General features: G+C 41.4%; 1 protein-coding gene across 1 annotated transcript; it reads right to left on the reverse strand.

Moving 5' to 3' along the window:
- Positions 1-1762: 1762 nt before the first annotated feature.
- NEXMIF (neurite extension and migration factor) lies at positions 1763-7606 on the reverse strand. Its single transcript, XM_068534213.1, has 3 exons — positions 7528-7606; positions 2454-6828; positions 1763-1856 (listed from the first exon to the last, which is right to left on the reverse strand). Exons 1-3 carry the CDS (start codon positions 7604-7606, stop codon positions 1763-1765), a joined length of 4548 nt encoding a protein of 1515 aa, XP_068390314.1.
- Between the last annotated feature and the right edge of the window lie 15911 nt (positions 7607-23517).

Genomic DNA, 23517 nt, shown 5'->3' on the forward strand with positions numbered 1-23517 from the left:
AGAACACAGGCTTGTTCATTTTACTACCTAGCAGTAAGTAGTAGAGCTGGCTGGTAAAAGGAATCATGGACTGGGAAGTGTGTATACTTATATATATGACAGGCTTCCTTCCATTTCTCTCTGACTACTTTCAAATGTTGCTTCTCTGTTTGTGAATATATTTAGGTGGCAATGACTAGGTAGGTTCATATTTTGCTTAAATTTTTCCTTTTGAAACATCTTCCCTTTTTTAAAAATTCCCTTTTCCCCCACCCACTTATTCTCCACCCTCCCACCCGCAGCCTATATATTCACAAGTTAATAGGTTAGTAACAATATTAGTAAGAATAGTTAAGAGTAACAACAACAACAACCAACAATATTAATAATATGAATCCCCTATATCTGTATAGCACTTTACGATCTACAAAGCGCTTTCACATCCATTATCTCATCTGTGCCATAATGCATCAGTCATCAGACACACAGGCCTTCAACTGTGCAAGGAAAATAGATCAAATGTTAGAAGTCAAGTGGTGAACAAAGGGGAAGAAAAAGCTAGTCGCGAGGGATGCTGAAGCTGTGAAATTTTTTAAAAAGGGAAAGGGCTTGAATTAAAAAATGTGATTTCAAAAATTTATATTAAAGATTGGGAATTAAGTTTAGTGTGTGGCATCAAATACTAGTTATCCTCAGACTAAGTATATATGGCCCCAATTAGTTGTTATCACAAATTGTTCAGCTTATCGAATGTGATTCGTAGGTGTCAAACTGAGATGCCTTAACATTTTCTTTAAATGACATTGGCATTGCAAGATTAAACACTTAACACTAAAGCCATGATATGAGTGCACTTTTGACAAAACTGGAATAAAACATTTAGGAAACTACTTAAATAAAAGCAATCTATGTACTTCATTTATCTTAGTGTTAATTTTATAGCTATTTTATAATTTATCCCAGACTATTATAAAATATATAAAACTGAGATATAAAGTATCAGCAATATAACTTTGCACTTTAAATAATTTTCAGCTACAGATTTTGCTTTTAGAAAACAAACTTTAAAGCAGCTGTTTTGTTTCCTCGTAAAAGTTTCTGTAAATGCATATACTTGGGTCCCTGATGGACTTAGCTGTTGTGACTTCCAGACTTTTCCAACACTTTAACCCTTATACAATGGAACAAACAAACCTTTATTGTGCCTTGTTTAATGGTTCATGTTTCCACACAGGACAGTAGAAACTAAAATTTTAAAATAATGTATGTATGCTTATATATATATTTTTAAAAACTTAATTAATGAGCTTTAAACTGTGGGGTGAATCTGTGAGATGAGGTAAGGAAATTTGGCACATTTCAAACAGTATCCTTTAAGTTTTGGTAAATTGTGTAACACAACATATTTTTCCACTGTGATCTACAGGTGCTATCCACATAAGTGGGGGTGGTTAATAGCAAGAATCACTGGAATGTTTCTAGTAAATTAACAGGGACAAGCTCCCCAAATACTCACAACCAAATGTTGATATAGAAGTAAAAATATATACAATACAGTCACTTTTTGTAGTTTGGCACAATGTTTTACTTCCTTTCCCCTTGGGTAAACAGTGCATAAACTACTTTGTGCAACTGTATGACTTCTAAAGTCTTTTACATAGAACATCAGATTAAAGTTTGCTTCCAAAGACTTATTCCCACACTTTAGAATTCTTTTCTTTAAGCACTGACATGTCAACATACATACCACAAGGCATATTTTGAAAGAAATAAAACACAAACATCAAATGTCTTTCTGGAAAATGGGAGTCTCTTCTTCAAACACAGGTAAAACCCAAAATGCTGTTTCTGCTTTTAGGAGATTGTAGTCGGAATCCCTGCAGAAAAACCAAACAATTTATGCCATCTTAGTTAGCTTTAGTGTATGTCCCACAAAGGGATCATACAACCTAAATTTGTTTACATCATACTAGATGCCGTACGATGCAGAAAAAGATACAAATAGCAGGGGCCACTAGAAAGCACTCCTAATTGCCATATGATGAGATTTTGTTTTCCAAATTATGCTCTTTTTGCTTAAATGATCTTGGCATTTTTGTCTATATAACTTTTAAATTCTGTTATTCAAAAATTTTCTCACTGCAAAGCCCTTCCCTTCCCCAAGTCATTCAAGAGCATATTTTAGTTGTATTTTCTCAGTAAGTAAAAACTAATGCTGACTAGCAGAAAAAGTAGCCTTGTCAGAATTTATCCCTAGTCAAGCCACTACAAAATTGCCCAATCTTTTGTGTGGCTTAGAGGTATAGGGATTTTCATGCACTTTTTTTCTTTTTGTTTTAATTTGAAAACGAAGGGAATGGGACAGTTTCTTTCATGCAAACTGCTTTCAAGAGGGAAAAAAATGAGGGACTGCGGGCTTAGCAGAGTAGGAAAGCTAAGGGTGCATCACCTCAGCCATTTTGGTGCAGTATTACCTCAGTTTTTCAAAAGAAGCTGTCCCAGCCTCATCCTTGTGGACCTGTTCTCGCTCCATACGCTTTCCCTTACACTTCTCATCTCTCAGGGCCTTGGAGCTGGTTTTGTGACGATATAACTTTTTGTGTGTCGGTCCATTATTGCCTAAAGTGCTCAGGTTATTATACTTTTTATCAAAGAAGGCAGAGCGAGAGTCCTCGTTATAACCAGGCATGCTTGCACGACCAGGATCACCTATCGCTGCTTTCCCATTGCTTTTACTCACACCCTTGATGGACCTGTGATTCTTAGTGGCTCCTGGAGAGCCACTGTTGGCCTTTTTCTTAGATTCCTGTGGTGTCCCAGCCAATATTTTGAGGGTTTTTAATTTTAGACTATTGGATTCAGGGGAGTAGAATATATTGGGGTCTCCATGGTGCTCCATGGGTTCGCAAAGGGGCTCCATGGAGGCCATCATGAATCTCTGCACATCTGCCATACCAGAGGCAATGTTGGACAAGATATAAGAAGGCTCCTGAAATTCCCGTTGATCATCATCCAGAAGGTTGTTGGTGTTGGTGCCCATGCTCATGTCACTCCAGCCTGGGCTGCTCTCCTTTCCCAAAGACCAATCTCCAGAAAGTCCCTTCTGACTTGGCATCTTCATAGAGGCCACAGGGCCACTATGTTGGATACATTCAGGCAAAGTCTTCCCTGTGGAGGATATGCTGTTGATTTGGCCTCCTCCACGACCGATGCCAATTTGCATTTTCTCTCCATTGACTGCAGCCATGAATTTCCCTTTCTTTGTTGACTTAGGGACCTGGCGGGAGGTTTTGCCAGGTGGTTTTTCAATCCCTTTGTTGTTGGCTTTGGGGGTTTTTTTCCTGTTGTTTTTCTGAGAAGAGCTTTGGTTCATAGCCCCACTCTTGTTGGGTGAGCTTTTCTTTCTTGATTTTGACACCTTGTTGTCGGTACTCATTTGACCAGATGGATCATTAAACGCTGATAAGCAAGGGGCTTTTTGGAGCAGGCTGACAGAATCCTCATCATTGAACATATGGAACTGAAACTGATGGTTATTTAAAGTAAATCCATCATCCACTTGGACCTGCCGTGAAAGGGTACTGCAGTCCCACTTGATTTTTTCCATATTGCCCAGTATTCCTGGTGCACCCTCTTGGAACCCCTTTAGTGTTCCTAGTGTCTTGATATTCTCACATCTGGTAATCTGAGGGGAAAGACTGGGGGTGTCAGGTGGGGACATCTCTGAGAGGGAAGAGTGGCGGAATTTGTCAGGAGTGAAGTTGGAGATATCCAGGAGGTCAGTGGACTCCTTTAGTGGTGCTATTTCATCAATGCTCTGCTGGATCACCAGCTTGGGGCTGCAATGGGCCAGGAAGTCATCAGTGATATCATCATCACCATCCTTTTCACAAGACTTCAAGCTTAAGGAGCAATAATTGCTTGAGTTGACAGAGAGTGGGGCCATGGAATCAAAGCTAAAGAGCTGCCCATCATCCATATTCACTGGACCCTGCTGGAAAGGAAAGCAGATCTCTCCATTATTAAAGTGACATAATTGATAAGAGTCATCAGATGAGAGCTGGGTGTCTTGCACAGAGGCATACAGGACCTTGTTGCAACTACTGCCACCACTGTTGAGGCAGATCGGATTGTATGTTGTAGCTGTGAGGTTATTTTCCATAGAAACTACTTGGGAGACTCCAAATTCACATGATTGGTTTGGAGCTATCTCCCTTGAGACTGCAGCCATGAATTCCTGGGAGCCAGAAGTAGGTTTGTTGGGCCACACATTTCCATAGTTGCTTGATTCCATTTTGAAGTTTTGGGATGATTGAAGCAGCTCAGACTCAGAAGGCGAGGAAAGCACACAGTCCTGGGCAGGCTGGAGAGGTACAAATGATTTTTCTGTTTGAGTGAGGCTGACTTCATTTTGCTCTGGAGAATGCTGAGTGAAGTATGAAATGCCAGTATTATTTGACAAGTCAGAAGCATCTAACAATGTCTGCAAATACCCTCCAGGGATAACAGGTATATTGTTGGCAACAGGATCAGATGATAGAGGCATTTCAGAAGAGCAGGTGGTTGGTAGGAAAGTAGAATTCTTAGCAACCTTTGTCTCATGAAATTCAGATAGATGTGAACCATTTGAGGTCCCAGGAATAGCTTCATTCTTTGAATTAGCTTTGGAAGATTGGTCTCCCAAAAGAGGGGTCATTTGAACAACTGGCTTGCTTTCTTGCCCAGCTTTGATTTTCTTGGATTTTAACCTGGCTTCACTTTTAAATTTGATTTTGTTGAGCACTTTCCTCTCTGGCCCCTTAAATTGTGCATCTTGGGCTTTGACTTTCACTGAGTCAGGGCCTGTGATGTCATTTAAATGTGATCCATTTGCACGGCCGGGGGCAGCCAGAGGTGCTGACTTCAGTGTACCTTTCAGGCCTCCATCTTCTTTACGACTACTAGCTTGCCTCTCATCATTGCAGAATGAAACCTGCTTACCACTTGCTGAAGTTTCCATGGATGGAATTCTTTGAATCCTGTGCCTGTTGCCAAGTTTAGATTTTCGTTTGCGAGCAGGTGGCAGGAATGACACCTCAAAGCTACCTGGTTCAAAGCTTTGCTTTTGGCATAAGGGTGTTTTGTTGGAGTCTGAATTGCTGTTTCTCTGCCTTTTCTTCTTTTGCCAGAAGCCCTTCAAGGGGGCCAGCTTGGCATATTTGTTGAGCTGCGACTCACTCAAATTCACTGTTGTCTCACTGGCATCCACCCTACCCAACTTCACCAGCATGTTCTTCTCACCTTTAAAACGATTGATGATGATATATTTGATAATAACAGGGGGCTCCTTACGAGTTACTTTTCTTCTCTTTTTGGGACACCATTCGTCATCATCTTCCTCTTTACAACCACCTGGCAGCCATTCCTTCCTCTCATTTACTTTTTCACCCTCTAGTGAGTCAACATCATATAGATAATCTTCACTATACCTGACTTTTCTCTTGGCTCGCAGCCCATAATTCTGCTGGGAGGAGGAGCTGCCAGAATTAGTGTCCCGAGCCATATAGCGGCTACAGTCCTTGATCTCCCCCATGGCATCATAAGAGACCTCAATGAAGGAACTGTCATCACTAAAATTCCCTGATGCCTCCAAGGAATTGGCAAGATGGCCTTGCTTTGGATTCTTAAATTGCCCTACTTCAGGTCCACTACATGGTTTATTTAAGGCAGATTTTTCTCCATTATCCTTTGCATCTTTTTTCTCTGCACCTTTGTCTTCCTGGCCTTCTTCTTTGCCTTTCTTCTTGTCCAAGGTTTTATCTTCCTCCCCCCAGATAATGCTCACATCAGGGACCTTGAATTGGGAAAGATCACTGCTCTGCTTCAGGGCCCCACTCTTAGACTCCCGCTTGGGGCAGGTAGTGAAGACACTGGGAAAAAAGTTGAATTGGGCATCCTCCTGCATCAAAAGGGTGGTTTTGTCTCGAACGTTGTCCTGGAAGGATTCATATCGAATTTTCAGGGAGCAGACGTCACTGCCCAGTGTTGACTCATCATCATCGAACATGTAGTTATCCACATCTTCTTCAGAGAACAGGTTGACAGACAGCTCATTCTTGGAACAGAGGTCAAGCAGTTCAATCTTACTCTCACTAATAAAAGTCTCAAAGTAACCCCAATCCTGATTGGAATTTGCCAGCAAAGCCTCTTCCGTATTGCACTTATCTAATAGTAATGCCTCATAATAACTTTTCTGAGCTGGGTCCTCCAAGTCAATGTCAGGTTTCTCGGCTTCTCGTCTATCTCCTGCCCTTGATTTGTGCAGTGGGAAGCCTAGGAGCTGGTCTGAGAGCAGCTGCTCTCCGTATTTCATGTTTTCTCCAGCATTGATACACTGAATCCCTATATCAGAGACTGCACAAGTTTCATAATCCCTATTTAGATCACTGACTTTTAGACTGATCCCTGGCTCAGGATCTACTGCATCCTTGGATTCCATGAAGCAGCCCAAGCAAGTCCGGCTTGGCTGCATGAGGCACTCCCCATTCAGAGCTGACATGCCTGCAGGCTCCATTATGGCAAATGGAGCTTTCTCACACTCATTGGGCAGTGACCATGTGTTCAGGCCTTTTGCAACACCAGATGTAAGAGAGATGGCATTCACAGAAGCACTATTAGCAGCATGCTCAGGTGCTTCAATCAGGCCCAAAGGAGAGGGAGGGCTCTGCATACAGGGCTTCTTAGAGGGCAGAGGCAGGAGACCTCTGGGATACATCAGGTTCTCTTTTTGAGCCACCAGTATAGGCTGGATTGGTGTAGCAGCTTCTAGAGCTGCAAATGACTTCATTGCCACATCCTGGTCCTCTGAATCTAGAGAAAAGGGGAAAAAATGACAGAAATAAAGTTAAAGGTATTAGACCAGATTCATTAACTCTCTTTCCCTTGATCAGTTTCTGGTACTTGATCTTATGATATAAAATCTAAGCTTCAGCTTCTCTAGCTTTAGAAGTAGAAACTACAGAGTTAAAGAACAACCTTGATTTTATACTGAACATTCATGAGAGTGAAAAATAGTATTTTTTTAGGTTCAGCTTTTTCTTCAGACATACACAGCACTCTCCTCAGAAATGAGGAAAAAATTGGATTGCTTGATCAACTGGAAAGTCAAAGCTTTCAGGGTGGGAAAATGCTCAGATGGGATATATTCATGGCTTTGAACTATGAGGCATAGTCCTATCCTTCAGACCTCACCTATGTTTTGGAAGCTCCTACTGAGTCTAAACATTCCAAGCTTCACATCAGAGCATATTTCTAATTCACCAGGAATTTAGAGGAACTTAAGTATCCATTTGACAGAGATGATTTGGGAGAGCAAAGGGGTTGGATTCGATACCTCTTAGAGACCCTTCTAGTCCAGTTAGAGATCTGGTGGAATAAAGTTTAGGATTAACTCTTATCTCAGAGGCATCCTAGACTTAACTTGCCCCAGCTCTGTGGATACTGAAAATCTATAGTACTAACAAAGGACTACTGGGAGAGATATTACATACCATAATTAAATTCCCTTACCATTTTCCTTGACCCCATTAATCATAGTGTTTTCTCCGTTGGCTGAGGCAACAACAGCCTTATCTTGTTGGTTATCCATGAATGGAACCTCTTATTGTTTCATTCCAAGTCCAAATGCTGTCCAACCTGCACATTTCAAATACATAATATCAGTCATCAAATTTTCTTCTCTGTTTTAAGCTCATTTCAGCTAGAGAGGTTTTAAAAGGTTCACTGGAATTTACCTATTTCCAGACTGGCTTCATAGCCACTATTGTTTTTGTTTCATAGTTTATACCTACCATATAAGTCAATTTGGAAACTCACACTTCATTCATACATTCTAGATCCTTCTTTCCCCTCTAGGCTACCATACCATTCAAAACTGAAATCTGAGAAAGCAGGCAAACTTACATCTTCTTCCAGATAGTAATAAATTTAACCTAATCATGGCCATCCAATTAGGAAGGACGCAAAGTAGAGCCCAGACTAACCTGAGACAAGGGGTGTGTACATGTGGAGATTGGCTTTATTTCTGTTTGTCTCATCTCTAATTCAGATGATCATAAGCTCTTAAAAAAACAAGCCAATTCATATATACACACATATACATCACATTCATATTTTCCCTGTGCTTAAAATTTGACTGCTAAGTATGAAAGAGGTAGAGAATTCCTTCCATGGTTTCTTGGCTTTCATGACCTGAGCTCTGGTTTTGACAAATATTTCTCCAAGCCCAGAGCAGGATTTTTAAATGTGACTACAAAGAAGATCTGGAATTTCTGAAAACGTCCCAGCATTATCTGGTATTTTTAGTGTATAGAACACATATCTATAGCCCCTCATGTCTTGCCCACCTACCTGGAGGGTAGGTGTATGCAAAATGATATGAGGCACAGCCACTCAAGGTGGAGGTCTCTACCATGTGCCACTACAACATCTATAAATCTCTATTTATGCCAAACCCCCTTTCTCTAGACCTTTTCCTCAGCCAAGAATCCATCCCTTTATTAAAAAGCATAGACTACTTTACTGATGGCCAAGCAGCTATTATAAGAATCTCAACTGTATATTCACTTGCTCTAAAACATGCAAATACTATAAAAGGTAGGTCCAGCATTGCGGGAATAAGACAGTTTTAAATGATTCAGTCTTTATACCCTAAAGCCTATCTGGGCCTATTTCCTTATCTGTAAAATAAGAAGTCTGTATTAGGCAATCACTCAGTTTTTTAAAAGTTAGATGATCCTGGGTTCCCCTAATATTTATATATCATAATTGCCCAACTTTCTTCTCATTTTATACAAGACCTGACTTGAGAGTAGCCAATAAAACCACAGGTGTCAGGAAAAAGAGAAAGAGATGCTTACTTGTTGTATTTACACAGAAAGAAGGGCTGGAGATTTCTAAAAGGTAGAGATGCTTGGCTAACAATGTCAAAGTCACCATCCTTTGGCAAGGAGGGCTCATTTGTGGTGGAATCGAATGAACAGATCAGATGGTTGAGCCTCTGCTTCAGAGAGGACCCTATGGGCAGATGGAATCACACTGTCATCATGGATTACTCTGTGTATCTTTTTAAAAAAAGGAACTCAGTAGAACTTCAGGTATCATTTTACTCTTCTTTAACCCCTCCACTAATTGTATCTTGGCAGGGACTTGATAAGGGGCAAATTATTTGTAGATTTCAATAATTTAGTGGCTTCTTGTCCCTTATGCCTAAGGCTAACTACAAGGAAGTCCGTTTTTAATCACCAGGAAGACCAAGGCACAGAGAAACAAAAAATAAAATAAAGTCACAAAATAACATAATGGCAGATCTAACAAAGGAACCCAAGTCTCCAGACCAAGAAACCAGGTGTTTTTTTCTTAGAACACAAATGCTTTCTCTATTCTTACCACTTCCAAACCCTGGCCAAAACAAGGCTGTAGAGATATGTTTCCACAAGTTACTGATCTATACTTATACCCCCTTTCAGGTAATGAAATAAAGAACAGCTGCCTCAGGCAAGTATTGATTATTAGCAAAAATTAATGTACCATAAAATATATGCAGGAGCAATGCACTTAAGTATTAAGAATTATCCAGTCTTGTCAGACATGACAAGAATACTGTGTCATGGGACATATTAGTGCCACTGTAACTCTACTGTGGGATGTTATTTCCCTAAGAACATATATTTCCTCTCAGAAAAATCTGTCCAAGCACCCAGGATTTATGGCTCTGCAGTAAATGGAATCTTAAAGGGTTGAGAATAGAAGAAATACGCTTTGGCAAAAGATAAAGAAGAGGTGGAGAGGGGTATGGGAGCTTGATAAGTTGGGAAGGGGAGAGGAAGGGAGCACTAGGTGCTGGGCTGGATACAGTTACAGAAGTTATCTCATTTTGTACTAACAATCACCTTGTAAGGTTGGTTCTACTAGGTTCTTTTTTTTCTTTTTCTTTTTCTGGGCCGCACGGTGTGGCTGGATCTCTGATCAGGGATCACTAGACCACCAGGGAACTCCCTTATTTTTTTCAAAAGGGCAAACTGAATATCATAGATACTAACTTAGATACTAACAGAGGTACTATATTAGATAATAACTTAATGATTATCAATTATTTGGGCTTTTTTTTTCCTACGGAATTAGAAGGCTAAATCCTGAGCAGACAATCCTTCAGTCCTTTCCTATGACTTTTCAAATCTCAGCTCTAAATGACACAACTTAAAGGTATGTATTTTCCTACATTTTTATTTATTTATACCTTGGCTGCTTATAAAAGATGATTCGTGAGAGGGATTATAATTTTTTATAGCTACAATACAAACAGCTCTGGGCTTGCTTCAGCTCTTCCCAACTGATCAGCATTTTAAGATAGCAAATTTTGTGGGGTTATTAAAATCTATTTTGAGCTAAAATTGATTAACACTTTTGGAATAATGTACAATAAGTTGCTTTGCTAATCATGGTAAATCATACAGTGTGTAACGGCACTGATCTAACATTAGCATGGAGACAGGTATTTTGAAGCAAGAAAATGCTCATTTAAAGTGGAAAAGCAACCACTCCTACTTGGCCTTCCCCTCAGTTGGGCCTGAAGAGGGCGCATAGATCCTGTCCCAGTAGGCTGCCACGCTCTTGTCCAAAGGCCTTTAAGGCTCAGGTCTTCTCTTCACCTCCCCTCTATACTCCCAGTCTAGATGACCCACACGAGCATTTGTGTTGGAGGCTGTCCTTGGCCTTTCCCAGCTGAAAAAAAAAAACAAGGAAAGAAAGTATATCATATTTCTGCCTATGGACCTGGGACAACATAGCCTTTGGGACTGGAGTAGTGCTGATCTCTGGAATACCAGTTTAAATCAATTCAACAAATTGACTATGTACTACCTGTGGTCGTGGTGGTGTACCAGAAACTGTAGTGGAAAAGACAGGTGACTGAGACTAGATCCATGTTCTCAAGGTGCTCAGAGTCTATGGGGGAAAACAAGCCATAGACAAATTCTAATAAATATATAATACACTGAAAGAGAGGCAAAAAGTTTCTACAGGAGTTCAAAATGGAGAGAAATTATTCCACTTCTAGAGAGGAGGGAAATCAGTGAAGGCTTCACTAATAGCAGCAGCATTTGAGATGGACCTTGAAGGATGGTCTTTCAGGAGGTGAGGATGGAAAAGTATAGAGGAGAGAAAGGCATTCCAGGCTGAAGGAACTTCATGAGATGCCATGAGTCTCTCCCTACTCCAGTCTATCTAAACAACTGCTACAGAATCATAGGCCTGACAACTTTCCTTGCATATAACACCCTTTTCAATCAATACTCAACTTCTCAAGTTGTATTCTCCCTTCATTCTCTTCACCTCCCCTCTATACTCCCTAATATTCTAACTCTCTCTGTTTCATTAATATGCTAGACCATTTTTTGCTTCCAGGAGTCTTGCTCTTGTTATTCTCTCTGCCTGGAATGCCTCTCCCCACTCTTTCCCCTTCCCCTATTCCTTCCCTTCTTCCCCCTTCCAGCTTCTCTTTCATCTCCCTCTCCTATTCCCTACTCAAAATCTCCCTGACACTTTCCTTGATTCTTCCCACCCCAAACAAAATTTGTCTCTTCCCTTCTCTGGTTCCCAAAGAACTTTGCTCTCCTCTGTGTTTATCACCTTATATAAACATTACTTCTTTATATCTGATACCCTCAAAAGACTAAGCACCCCTCACCTCCACAGGGCTTAGCCCAAACAGTGCTTAGAACATGGTATATGCTCTGTAAAAGTTGACTAGAAGATGATGTTGAATGGTAGGAAAAGATGGCGGAGAATTTGGGGAACAGTAGTGGTTGGCTAAAATACAGTAAGTCCCCTATGTTCAAACGAGTTCTGTTCTGAGAGCACGTCTGTTAAGTCCAATTTGTTCGTAAGTCCAACAAAGTTAGCCTAGGTACCCAACTAACACAATCGGCTATATAGTACTGTACTGTAATAGGTTATAATACTTTTCACACAAATAATACATAAAAAACAAACAAACACAAAAGTAAAGAAAACATTTTTAATCTTACAGTGCAGTACTTTGAAAAGTACAGTAGTACTGTACAACAGCTGGCATACAGGGGCTGGCATCGAGTAAACAGGCAAGAAGAGTTACTGACTGGAGGAGGGAGAGGAGGTGGGAGATGGTAGAGCTGAAGGATTGTCAGCAATAGGAGATGGAGGGCAAGCTGCAATTTCACTCACGCCTGACATTGATGGCACAGGTTCTGGTTCCTTGCTGGATTCAATTCTACCTACCCTCTTGAAAAAACGATCCAGTGATGTCTAGGTAGTAGCTCTTTTTTCTCGTCATAGATGACACGGTAGCACTGGATTGCACTGTGAACGGCTGCTGCAACCTTAGTGTACCATTCTATGTTCGGATCCTGTGCCTCAAAAATTAACAGTGCCTCCTCAAATAAAGAAAATCCCCTTGCCATTTCCTGCATCGTGAATCTCTTCAGTTCTTCAGTCACTTCTTCCTCTCGTCTCTCTTAGTCCTTTCTCTGGGCCTCCGTTTCCATCAGGTTTTCATTAGTAAGCTCCTCGTGTTGCACAGCAAGGAGTTCGATGAAGTCGTCCTCTTGCAGATCTAGCTCCAGCTTCTCACTGAGGGTCACTAAGTTGCTGAAGACCTCTTTGGACTCCTCATCCACCTTCTCAAATCCAAGAAAATCGTGAACAAATTGCGGGCAAAAGTTCTTCCAAACCCCATTCATGGTGACTGGCGTAACCTCACGCCAAACAAAGTCAATGTTTTTTATGGCCTTGCAGATGTTATAGTCCTTCCAAAATTGTCACAAGGTTGATCCTGATTCATCACTTGCCTTTACTGCCTAACAAAAAGTGTGACATAAATAATATTTCTTGAAAGTCGCTATAACTCCTTGGTCCATAGGTTGGATGAACGACATAGTATTCGGTGGCAGATGCACTACTTTGACATTGGGATGAAAGTTGTCCATGAATGGGGGTTGGCCCGGAGCACTGTCAAGCAGCAAAAGAATGTTGAATGGGACGTCCTTCTCCAAGCAATATTTCTCTACCTCCAGGATAAAGTGGTGGAAAAACCAGTCCTGGAAAATGGCCTGTGTAACCCAGGCTTTGGGGTTACTCTTCCACACAACAGGAAGAGAGCCCTTGGCTATGTTTTAAAGGGCTCTTGGGTTCTCTGAAAGATAAACTAAGAGAGGCTTCAGCTTCATATCGCTGGGAGCATTGCCACCAAATAACAGAGTTAGCCTATCCTTTGCTGCTTTATAGCCTGGCACCAACTTTTCCTCCTTACTGATGTAACTTTGGTCTGGCATCCTCTTCCAGGACAGTCCTGTCTCATCCATATTAAAAACATGCTTGGGTAAATAACGTGCCTTCATCAATAATTTCTAGTAGCATTTCAGGAAATTGCCAGGCAGCTACCGTATCTGCACTCACTGCCTCACCACTTTTACATTGTGAATGTTGGCTCTAGCTTTGAACCAATGAAACCAGCCACGGCTGGCATTAAAATATGCACCCTCTGATTTTTCTCCGTGTTTCTTCTTAAAGTCTTCATAAAGGCTTTTAGCTTTCTCTCGAATCAGCATTAAGCTGAGCAGGACTCGATGCTGATGCTGATCCTGCATCCACATACTGAGAAGTTTCTCCTTCTCCTCCATCACTTTTCCATGTTTCAACATTATTGTCAACATGATCGGCACAGCAGACTTCACATGTTCCATGATCTTGTCCTTGTTCTTTAGAATCGTGCCAATGGTTGAATGATTCATGTTATAAGAATGAGCGACGTCTACCATCTTCTCATCTCGCTCCACTCTCTCAGTTACTTTCACTTTTGTTTCCATTATTATCACTTGGAGCTTCTTAGCAGTACCAGCTACATCACCTCTGCTTTTATGTTTGCTTCCGGACAACCTGGGCTGAAATATAGATACTGCACTACTGTACTCTATACAGTACTGTAAAGTACACAAAAGCACGACCACTTGCAGAGGATGCACACACGTAACAATGTACGCCAGACACGTGAACTAACTTACATGATTGGACATGCAAACGCATGTTCGCATCTTTGAAAGTTCGCAACTTGAAGGTTTGTATGTAGGGGACTTACTGTATCAGGTACATATAAGAAGATATGATTGAAAAGGTAAGAACTATACTCTGGAGGCCACCCAAATCCTAACTCAGGAAGACACTGAGGGTTTTGAGCAGAGGAATGCTGTGATTAGAACATTAGGACCAGTGAGGGTGGGAGAATCAGAGTTAAGAAAATAGGTTAGGAGAGGCGATGTTCAGGTGTGAGTAGTCAAGAAGATTAGAATTAGGGAGGAGGAAATAAAAATGGAAAGAAGATGTTAAATTTGAGTAGAACTGCAGAGGTGTGCTGTATAGATTTGGAAAATGATTTAGATGTGGCAGGCAAGGGAGCAGGAGTTGGCATATAGAGAGAAGAGAGAGGTCAAGGAGTTAATAGATGGTTGTAAAAGGAGCATTAGGGGTGGTTGGATTCCAGGTTAGAGTAGCCTTAGAAATACAGTGCCAGGATGTTCACGAGAATAAAGCAAGGTGAGTAATAAGCCAGTTGTGAGGTCCAACATGGATAATGAAGCTGACAAAGGTCTTAGCTGTCATACTGGAAAGGAGGTAACTGACCAGCAAGCTGTTATAGGTCTACAGGTTTGGTTAGGGACTGAAATGGATCAATGAGATAGGACTGTTGTAGAAAACAGGTCCACAGAAGGTTTCCAGGTTAGCCTAGCCGAGATCTATCTAGTCTAATTCTTCCCAGTTCAGCTCCAGTCAGTTGATGGATGACAGAATCAGCATTAGTACAGAGAGCACATACTTACCCATAATGCTGCCTGGCTAATTCAATTTTCTAATATCTACCAGGATTTCACGATACTAGGTTAGAAATATGGAGGTATGATGCCTTTAAGTACAGAAAACATGCTTAAAAGAGGAGCCGTATAAGTTTAAAAATATTAAGGATGAGAGAGACATCAAAAAAAGATGATCACAGTAAAACGCTAAAAAAAATTCTATATATCTCAAAAGTATGGTATGAATCTATGTCATCTCTCATGATAAAGATTCCAAAATTCAAAAGATATGCACGGCTCTATTTACAATAGCCAGGACATGGAAGGAACCTAAGTGTCCATCAACAGATGAATGGATAAAGAAGGTGTGGCACATATGGAATGGAATATTACTCAGCCATAAAAAGAAACGAAATTGGGCTTCCCTGGTGGCACAGTGGCTGAGAATCTGCCTGCCAATGCAGGGGACACGGGTTCGAGCCCTGGTCTGGGAAGATCCCACATGCCGCGGAGCAACTGGGCCCGTGAGCCACAACTACTGAGCCTGCGCGTCTGGAGCCTGTGCTCTGCAACAAGAGAGGCCGCGACAGTGAGAGGCCCGCGCACCGTGAGGAAGAGTGGCCCCCACTTGCCGCAACTAGAGAAAGCCCTCGCACAGAAACGAAGACCCAACACAGCCAAAACTAAATAAATAAATTAAAAAAAAAAAGAAAAGAAAAGAAACGAAATTGAGTTATTTGTAGTGAGGTGGATGGACCTAGAGACCGTCATACAGAGTGAAGTAAATCAGAAAGAGGAAAACAAATACTGTATGCTAACACATATATATGGAATCTAAGAAAAAAAGTGGTTCTGAAGAACCTAGGGGCAGGACAGGAATAAAGATGCAGACGTAGAGAATGGTCTTGAGGACATGGGGAGGGGAAAGGGTAAGCTGGGACGAAGTGAGAGAGTGGCATGGAGATATATACACTACCAAATGTAAAATAGATAGCTAGTGGGAAGCAGCTGCACAGCACAGGGAGATCAGCTTGGTGCTTTGTGTCCACTTAGAGGGGTGGGAAAGGGAGGGTGGCAGGGAGATGCAAGAGGGAGGGGACATGGGGATATATGTATATGTATAGCTGATTCACTTTGTTATAAAGCAGAAACTAACACACCATTGTAAAGCAATTATACTCCAATAAAGATGTTAAAAAAAAAGATATGCACGAAAAACTCATATAAGAAGTGATATCATATAATGGATGGAGTACAACCACTAACGAGCTGGGTGTCCTCAGATAAGCTCCTTCCCCTCTCTGGTCCTCAGTTTTATCAGCTATACAATAAGGGAATTGAAGTAAATTATATCTAAGGGTTTTTCTAACTTTGAGCAATCTATAATTCATTTAATTTTTGTTTTTTTAATTTAAAAAATGAAATTCCATATACAAGGAAAAAATCACATATATTAAGAGTTCTGATTTAAGTTTTGTGTGATACTGAGGTGATCCTATAATGTACACCTGAGGGAACTCTTTACTCTCTTCCTTCTCATGTCCCTTCCTGTATTTGTCTGATTTTTGTACATTCCTACCCCAATCCTGGCAGAGGCAGCAAATAGGGTGCTGGCTGCTGGTGACAGGGCTCTGTATGTTCCATCTGCCTTAATTTTTGGCAGCCATCAGTTTAAGGGAGGGGTCCTCTTTGCTATTAGGTTCCTGGGCAGCAGCTATAGTGCCTGCATTTTGGCATAGCTCAGTGCTTCAACATTTGGCTCTCCCTTCCTCTTACTTTTCCCTCCCTCACTATTCTTATCTGTACGATCCTTTGTGATATCACCCTAAAGGAATTTCCAAAAAGAACAAGTGCATAGGATCAAAAATCAATGAGAAAGTATGTGAAAATGCACTGTCTATGTTAAAGCACTATACAAATGCCAGAAAACCTAGTATACAATAAGACCTGAATTAGGGGTGGACAGAAACAAGCAGAGGCATTCATGGGCTCAAGTTGGGAACAGCCAGCCTCCCCACCAGTCTTTACCTAATTCTTTGATGAGCGCTAGTAGTTTTCTGGTAGCATCTTTAGGATTTTCTATGTATAGTATCATGTCATCTGCAAACAGTGACAGTTTTACTTCTTTTCCAATTTGGATTCCTTTTATTTCTTTTTCTTCTCTGCCATGGCTAGGACTTCCAAAACTATGTTGAATAATAGTGGTGAACGTGGACATCTTTCTCTTGTTCCTGATCTTAGAGGAAATGCTTTCAGTTTTTCACCATTGAGAATAATATTTCGGTGGGTTTGTCATATATGGCCTTTATTATGTTGAGGTAGGTTCCCTCTATGCCCACTTTCTGGAGAGATTTTATCATAAATGGGTGTTTTTCTGCATCTATTGAGATGATCATATGGTTTTTATTCTTCAATTTGTTGATGTGGTGTATCACACTGATTGATTTGCGAATATTGAAAAATCCTTGCATCCCTGGGATAAATCCCACTTGATCATCGTGTATGATCGATCCTTTTAATGTGCTGTTGGATTCTGTTTGCTAGTATTTGGTTGACGATTTTTGCTTCTATGTTCGTCAGTGATACTGGCCTGTAATTTTTTTTTTTTTTTTTGGTGATATCTGGTTTTGGTACCAGGTTAATGTGCCCTCGTAGAATGAGCTTGGGAGTATTCCCTCCTCTGCAAATTTTTGCAAGAGTTTCAGAAGGGTAGGTGTTAACTTTCCTCTAAATGTTTGATAGAATTCGCCTGTGAAGGCATCTGGTCCTGGACTTTTGTTTGTTGGAAGATTTTTAATCACGGTTTCAATTTCAGTACTTGTGACTGGTCTGTTCATATTTTCTATTTCTTCCTGGTTCAGTCCTGGAAGGTTGTAGCTTTCTAAGAAGCTGTCCATTTCTTCTAGGTTGTCCATTTTATTGGCATATAGTTGCCTGTAAGAGCCTCTTATGATCCTTTGTATTTCTGTGGTGTCAGTTGAAACTTCTTTTTCATTTCTAATTTTATTGATTTGAGTCCTCTCCCTTTTTTTCTTGATGACTCTGGCTAAAGGTTTATCAATTTTGTTTATCTTCTAAAGAACCAGCTTTTAGTTTTATTGCTCTTTGCTATCGCTTTCTTTGTTTCTATTTCATTTATTTCTGTTCTGATCTTTATGACTTCTTTCCTTCTACTAACTTTGGGTTTTGTTTGTTCTTCTTTCTCTATTTCCTTTAGGTATAAGGTTAGATTGTTTATTTGAGATTTTTCTTGTTTCTTGAGGTAGGATTGTATTGCTATAAACTTCCCTCTTAGAACTGCTTTTGCTGCATCCCATAGCTTTTGCGTCATCGTGTTTTCATTGTCATTTGTTTCTAGGTATTTTTCGAGTTCCTCTTTGATTTCTTCAGTTATCTCTTGGTTATTTAGTAGCATATTGTTTAGCCTCCATGTGTTTGTATTTTTTACAGATTTTCCCCTGTAATTGATATCTAGTCTCATAGTGTAGTGGTCAGAAAAGATACTTTTTTTTTTTTTTTTTTACCCACATGGCCAGTTTATTCTGTGCTCAAATAATACAATGATTTTATAAACCTCGTTTTACATACTTTGATGAATCCAAGGCAGGGCTGCCTTCACCTTACAATAAACATCCAGGTCTTGCCCAGTGGCTCACTCTGATCATTTTAAGGAGAACCTGTTTCTCGCAGATGGAAAGAAAAGATGGCAAAGTGGAGGCAGCTGGCTACTCTGGTGTTGGAGCAGGGTGGGGGTCCCAAGTCAGCATTCTCTGGGTGGGGACCAGCTTTGCAGGTCCAGGAGCCCAGTTTATCAGTGGCTCAGGGGAAGTGATGGATTCATGCTTTCCAGCTTATGAGTGAGTATGGCATAAACCCTCTCCTCTCAGACTTTAATATGCATAAGCGTCACCTGAAGGCAGTGGAGAGGTGAAAATCTCCTTAAAATGCAGATTCTGAATTCAGTATGGCTGGGGTGGGGCCTGAGATTCTGCATTTCTAACTAGTTCCCCACTACACTTTGGGTAGCAAGGATGTAAATCAGAGGACAATTTTCGTAAACTTTTGACACCTGTCACCACACATCTCCTAACATCCAAAGGCCTGCTTAGGGAGCATGGTGGCCCAGAGAGAGGGCCATGTCTTTCAGGTTTGCTGGGCTTCATGTAGACCACATGCCTTTCTGGTCACACCTTCCATCAGCACAGACATCTCAATGGCTCAGGTTACACATTTCTTTCTTTTTTTTTTTTTAATAAATTTATTTATTTATTTTTGGCTGCATTGGGTCTTCGTTGCTGTGCAAGGGCTTTGTCTAGTCGTGGAGAGCTGGGGGCTACTCTTTGTTGCGGTGCATGGGCTTCTCATTGCGGTGGCTTCTCTTGTTGTGGAGCACGGGCTCTAGGCACATGGGCTTCAGTAGTTGTGGCATGCGGGCTCAGTAGTTGTGGCGCACGGGCTTAGTTGCTCTGCGGCATGTGGGATCTTCCCAGACCAGGGCTCAAACCCGTGTCCCCTGCAATGGCAGGCGGATTCTTAACCACTGCGCCACCAGGGAAGTCCTACACATTTCTTTAGTTAAGTTCCCAGCCTGATGGGAGATGTGGATACTTTGAACTCCTGTGTCCCAGGGCTTTCCCAGAGATTCATCAGGAAACCATCTCCAAAGATGAGCATTTTCCTCAGGGTTAACCTAGTCGTTTCTGGGTTAATCCTTTCCAGTTGTGTTATCTCAGGGTGACTCTTCAAGAGTTGGGATGTTCTGGCCACGGTGTTTACATAATAAATAAGAGAAATGCCGCTTAGAAATAAGTAATACCATCTGGAAACCAGAGAGGAGGTGGTAAGAGGTTGGAGAAGTGCTCCTGGAGCAGGGTGGTCAGTGAGCGGTGGCCCCGTGGAGTGGCACCACCAGGCAGCATCACTCACCTGATGCCCGATGTACCTGCCCAGACGTCCCAGAGCTGCATCCCAGATCCTTGTTCGGTGAACCGGAGCTGCAGACTTGGGCTTTGCCTGGCATTTCGCCGGAGCTGGATGCTCAGTCGAGGCTGCCCAGTGGGGATCAAAGGAATCACTTGTCCTGGGCCTTTGAGTGGCTGCAGAGGGGCTGCTGGAACCCCATCACCTGTTTGTGTTTGTTGCTGAAGAGACCAGGATGTCTCTAGTGCTCCATCTAGATCTTCAAGCATTATGCTTCCTATTAATAAGCTGATTCATAAAAATAAAAATCACAAAATACAATTGCCTATAAAAACCACAAGAATACAATTGCCTTAAATTTAAAAAAGCATTTGAAGTAAGTCAGAAAGAGAAAAACACCGTATGCTAACACATATACATGGAATCTAAAAAAAAAAAAAAAAAAAAGGTTACAAAGAACCTAGGGGCAGGACAGGAATAAAGATGCAGACATAGAGAATGGACTTGAGGACACGGGGAGGGGGAAGGGGAAGCTGGGACGAAGTGAGAGAGTGGCATGGACATATATACATTACCAAATGCCAAACGTAAAACAGATAGCTAGTGGGAAGCAGCCACATAGCACAGGGAGATCAGCTCGGTGGTTTGTGACCACCTAGAGGGGTGGGATAGGGAGGGTGGGAGGGAGGTGCAAGAGGGAGGGGATATGGGGATATATGTATATGTACAGCTGATTCACCTTGTTATAAAGCAGAAACTAACACACCATTGTAAAGCGATTATACTCCAATAAAGATGTTAAAAAAATTAAAAAAAATAAAGACCACCTTCAGAAATAAAAAAAATTAAACAACATTTTTCCAGAGAACCCAGAAAGCTTCTCAGGTCCTCTTGTGCATTTCCCGAGCAGAGAGGAGTAGTGAGGGGAGGGCTTTAAGTTCCAGCTCTGAGTCCGAGGTTTCTGGGGAACCAGCCTCTTATGTAAATAAAATTGGGCCATGCTATTATTCTCTACACTTCAGGCATGTGTGGGAGCCTGTGGCTATTGGATCCCCTTCCCTGCAGGGAAGGTTTAAAAAAAATTCCAGTGGGTATACTACTGGGCATATACCCTGAGAAAACCATAATTCAAAGAGATATGTACCACAATGTTCATTGCAGCACTATGTACAATAGCTAGGACACGGAAGCAACCTAAGTGTCCATCAACAGACAAATGGATAAAGAAGATGTGGCACATATACACAATGGAATATTACTCAGCCATAAAAAGAAATGAAATTGAACTATTTGTAGTGAGGTGGGTGGACCTAGAGTCTGTCATACAGAGTGAAGGAAGTCAGAAAGAGAAAAACAAAATATACGTTTATGCTAACACATATATGTGGAAACTAAAAAAAAAAAAAAGGTTCTGATGTACCTAGGGGCAGGACAGGAATAAAGACACAGACGTAGAGAATGGACTTGAGGCGGGGAGGGGGAATGGGAAGCTGGGATGAAGTGAGAGAGTGGCATGGACATATATACACTACCACACGTAAAATAGATAGCTAGTGGGAAGCAGCTGCATAGCACAGGGAGATCAGCTCGGTGCTTTGTGACCACCTAGAGGCGGGTAGGGAGGGTGGGAGGGAGGTGCAAGAGGGAGGGGATATGGGGATATATGTATACGTATAGCTGATTCACTGTTATACAGCAGCAACTAACACAACAGTGTAAAGCAATTATACTCCAATAAAGATGTTTAAAAAAAAATTCCAGTGGGTATAAAGCCCCAAATACATCCCCTTGTTAGTTTCCTTTGTCTGTTTCTCTTTCTCCCTCAACTTTTTTTTTTAATTTTAATTTTTTGATAGAAAGCCCAGGCCAGCCTGCCTGCAGCCCTTGCTAGAGAGCGGAGCTGGCTGTGAGGGCCGGTCAGCCCTGGGTTCTGTGCCTCTGATGCTAGAAGCAGACACAGGATTGTCCTGGGGCTTTAGGGGGACTCTTTAGGGGTGTCCTGGGACTTTAGGGGGACACTGGCTCTTCAGGCGTTTCTTCTTCTCTACTGCCAGTCGCAAGGCCTGAAGGAGCTTGTCCTTGTTATTCAGGATGTTATATTCGGAGAGCTTCACCAGCTTGTCGAAGGCGGCCTCCGTGTACGTCAGTTCCTTGGTGGCGCAGGGAGTTTTGGGACCACAGATGTCAATCTGGCCCTGCTCCAGCTCCTCGGGGCTTTGCTTCACACCTGGGGCCTTGTACTTTTGGAAGGTGTTGTTGATGAGTGGGAAGAAAATCACAATGGGGGCATCGGATTCCTGGGAGTTCTCCAGCAGGTAGCACTCCTTGAGGTTATCATCCTCCTCCTGCACCTCATATTTGGGGAAGGGGATGTTCTGCTCGGTGCAGCACTTGCAGGTTTGTTTCATGGGCTGCTAGTGTTGGAGGGTCTCCTGCAGAGGCGGGGGGTGGCTGTGGCTCACCGTGGGGACAAGGACACTGGCAGCAGAAGTTCTGGGAAGTACTCCTTTCAGAAAAGATACTTGATACGATTTCAATTTTCTTAAATTTACCAAGGCTTGATTTGTGACCCAAAATATGATCTATCCTGGAGAATGTTCCATGAGCACTTGAGAAGAAAGTGTATTCTGTTGTGTTCGGATGGAATGTCCTATAAATATCAACTAAGTCTATCTGGTCTAATGTGTCCTTTAAACCTTGTGTTTCCTTATTTATTTTCATTTTGGATGATCTGTCCATTGGTGAAAGTGGGGTGTTAAAGTCCCCCACTATTATTGTGTTACTGTTGATTTCCCCTTTTATGGCTGTTAGCATTTGCCTTATGTATTGAGGTGCTCCTATGTTGGGTGCATATATATTTACAATTGTTATATCTTCTTGTTGGATTGATCCCTTGATCATTATGTAGTGTCCTTCCTTGTCTCTTGTAACAGTCTTTAACATCTATTTTGTCTGATATAAGTATTGCTACTCCACCTTTCTTTTGATTTTTATTTGAATGGAATATCTTTTTCCATCCCCTCACTTTCAGTCTGTATGTGTCCGTAGGTCTGAAGTGGGTCTCTTGTAGACAGCATATATCCAGGTCTCGTTTTTTTATCCATTCAACCAGTCTATGTCTTTTGGTTGGAGATTTAGTCCATTTACATTTAAGGTAATTATTGATATGTATGTTCCTATTGCCATTTTCTTAATTGTTTTGGATTTGTTTTTGTTGGTCTTCTTTCTTCCCTTCTTCTTTTGTTCTCTCCTCTTGTGGTTTGATGACTAACTTTAGTGGTTTGTTTGGGTTGCTTTTTCTTTTTTATGTGTGTACCTACTGTAGCTTTTTGGTTTGCAGTTCCTAAGGGGTTTTGATATAGCAGTCTATATATGCACAATGTTGTTTTAAGTTGCTGGTCTCTTAATTTCAAATGCAATTCCCATTTCTTGCATTTGTACTTTCCTCATGGTTGCTGGGTTTGATATCATATTTGTGCGTTGGTGATTTCCTACTATTACTTTATGTTTGTCTTTATAGTGAGCTTTCCCATTTGTGATTTTCTTGTTTCTAGTTGTGGCTTCTTTTTTTTTCTCCCCACCTAGAGAAGTTGCTTTAGCATTTGTTGTAAGGCTGGTTTGGCGGTGCTGAATTTTCTTAGCTTTCGCCTGTCTGTAAAGCTTTTGATTTCTCTGTCGAATCTGAATGAGAGCCTTGCTGGGTAGAGTACTCTTTTTTTTTTTTTTTTTCCCCGGTAGAATATTCTTGGTTGTAGGA

The sequence above is a fragment of the Eschrichtius robustus genome, chromosome X (assembly GCF_028021215.1).
Source record: "Eschrichtius robustus isolate mEscRob2 chromosome X, mEscRob2.pri, whole genome shotgun sequence".
Taxonomy (NCBI): domain Eukaryota; kingdom Metazoa; phylum Chordata; class Mammalia; order Artiodactyla; family Eschrichtiidae; genus Eschrichtius; species Eschrichtius robustus.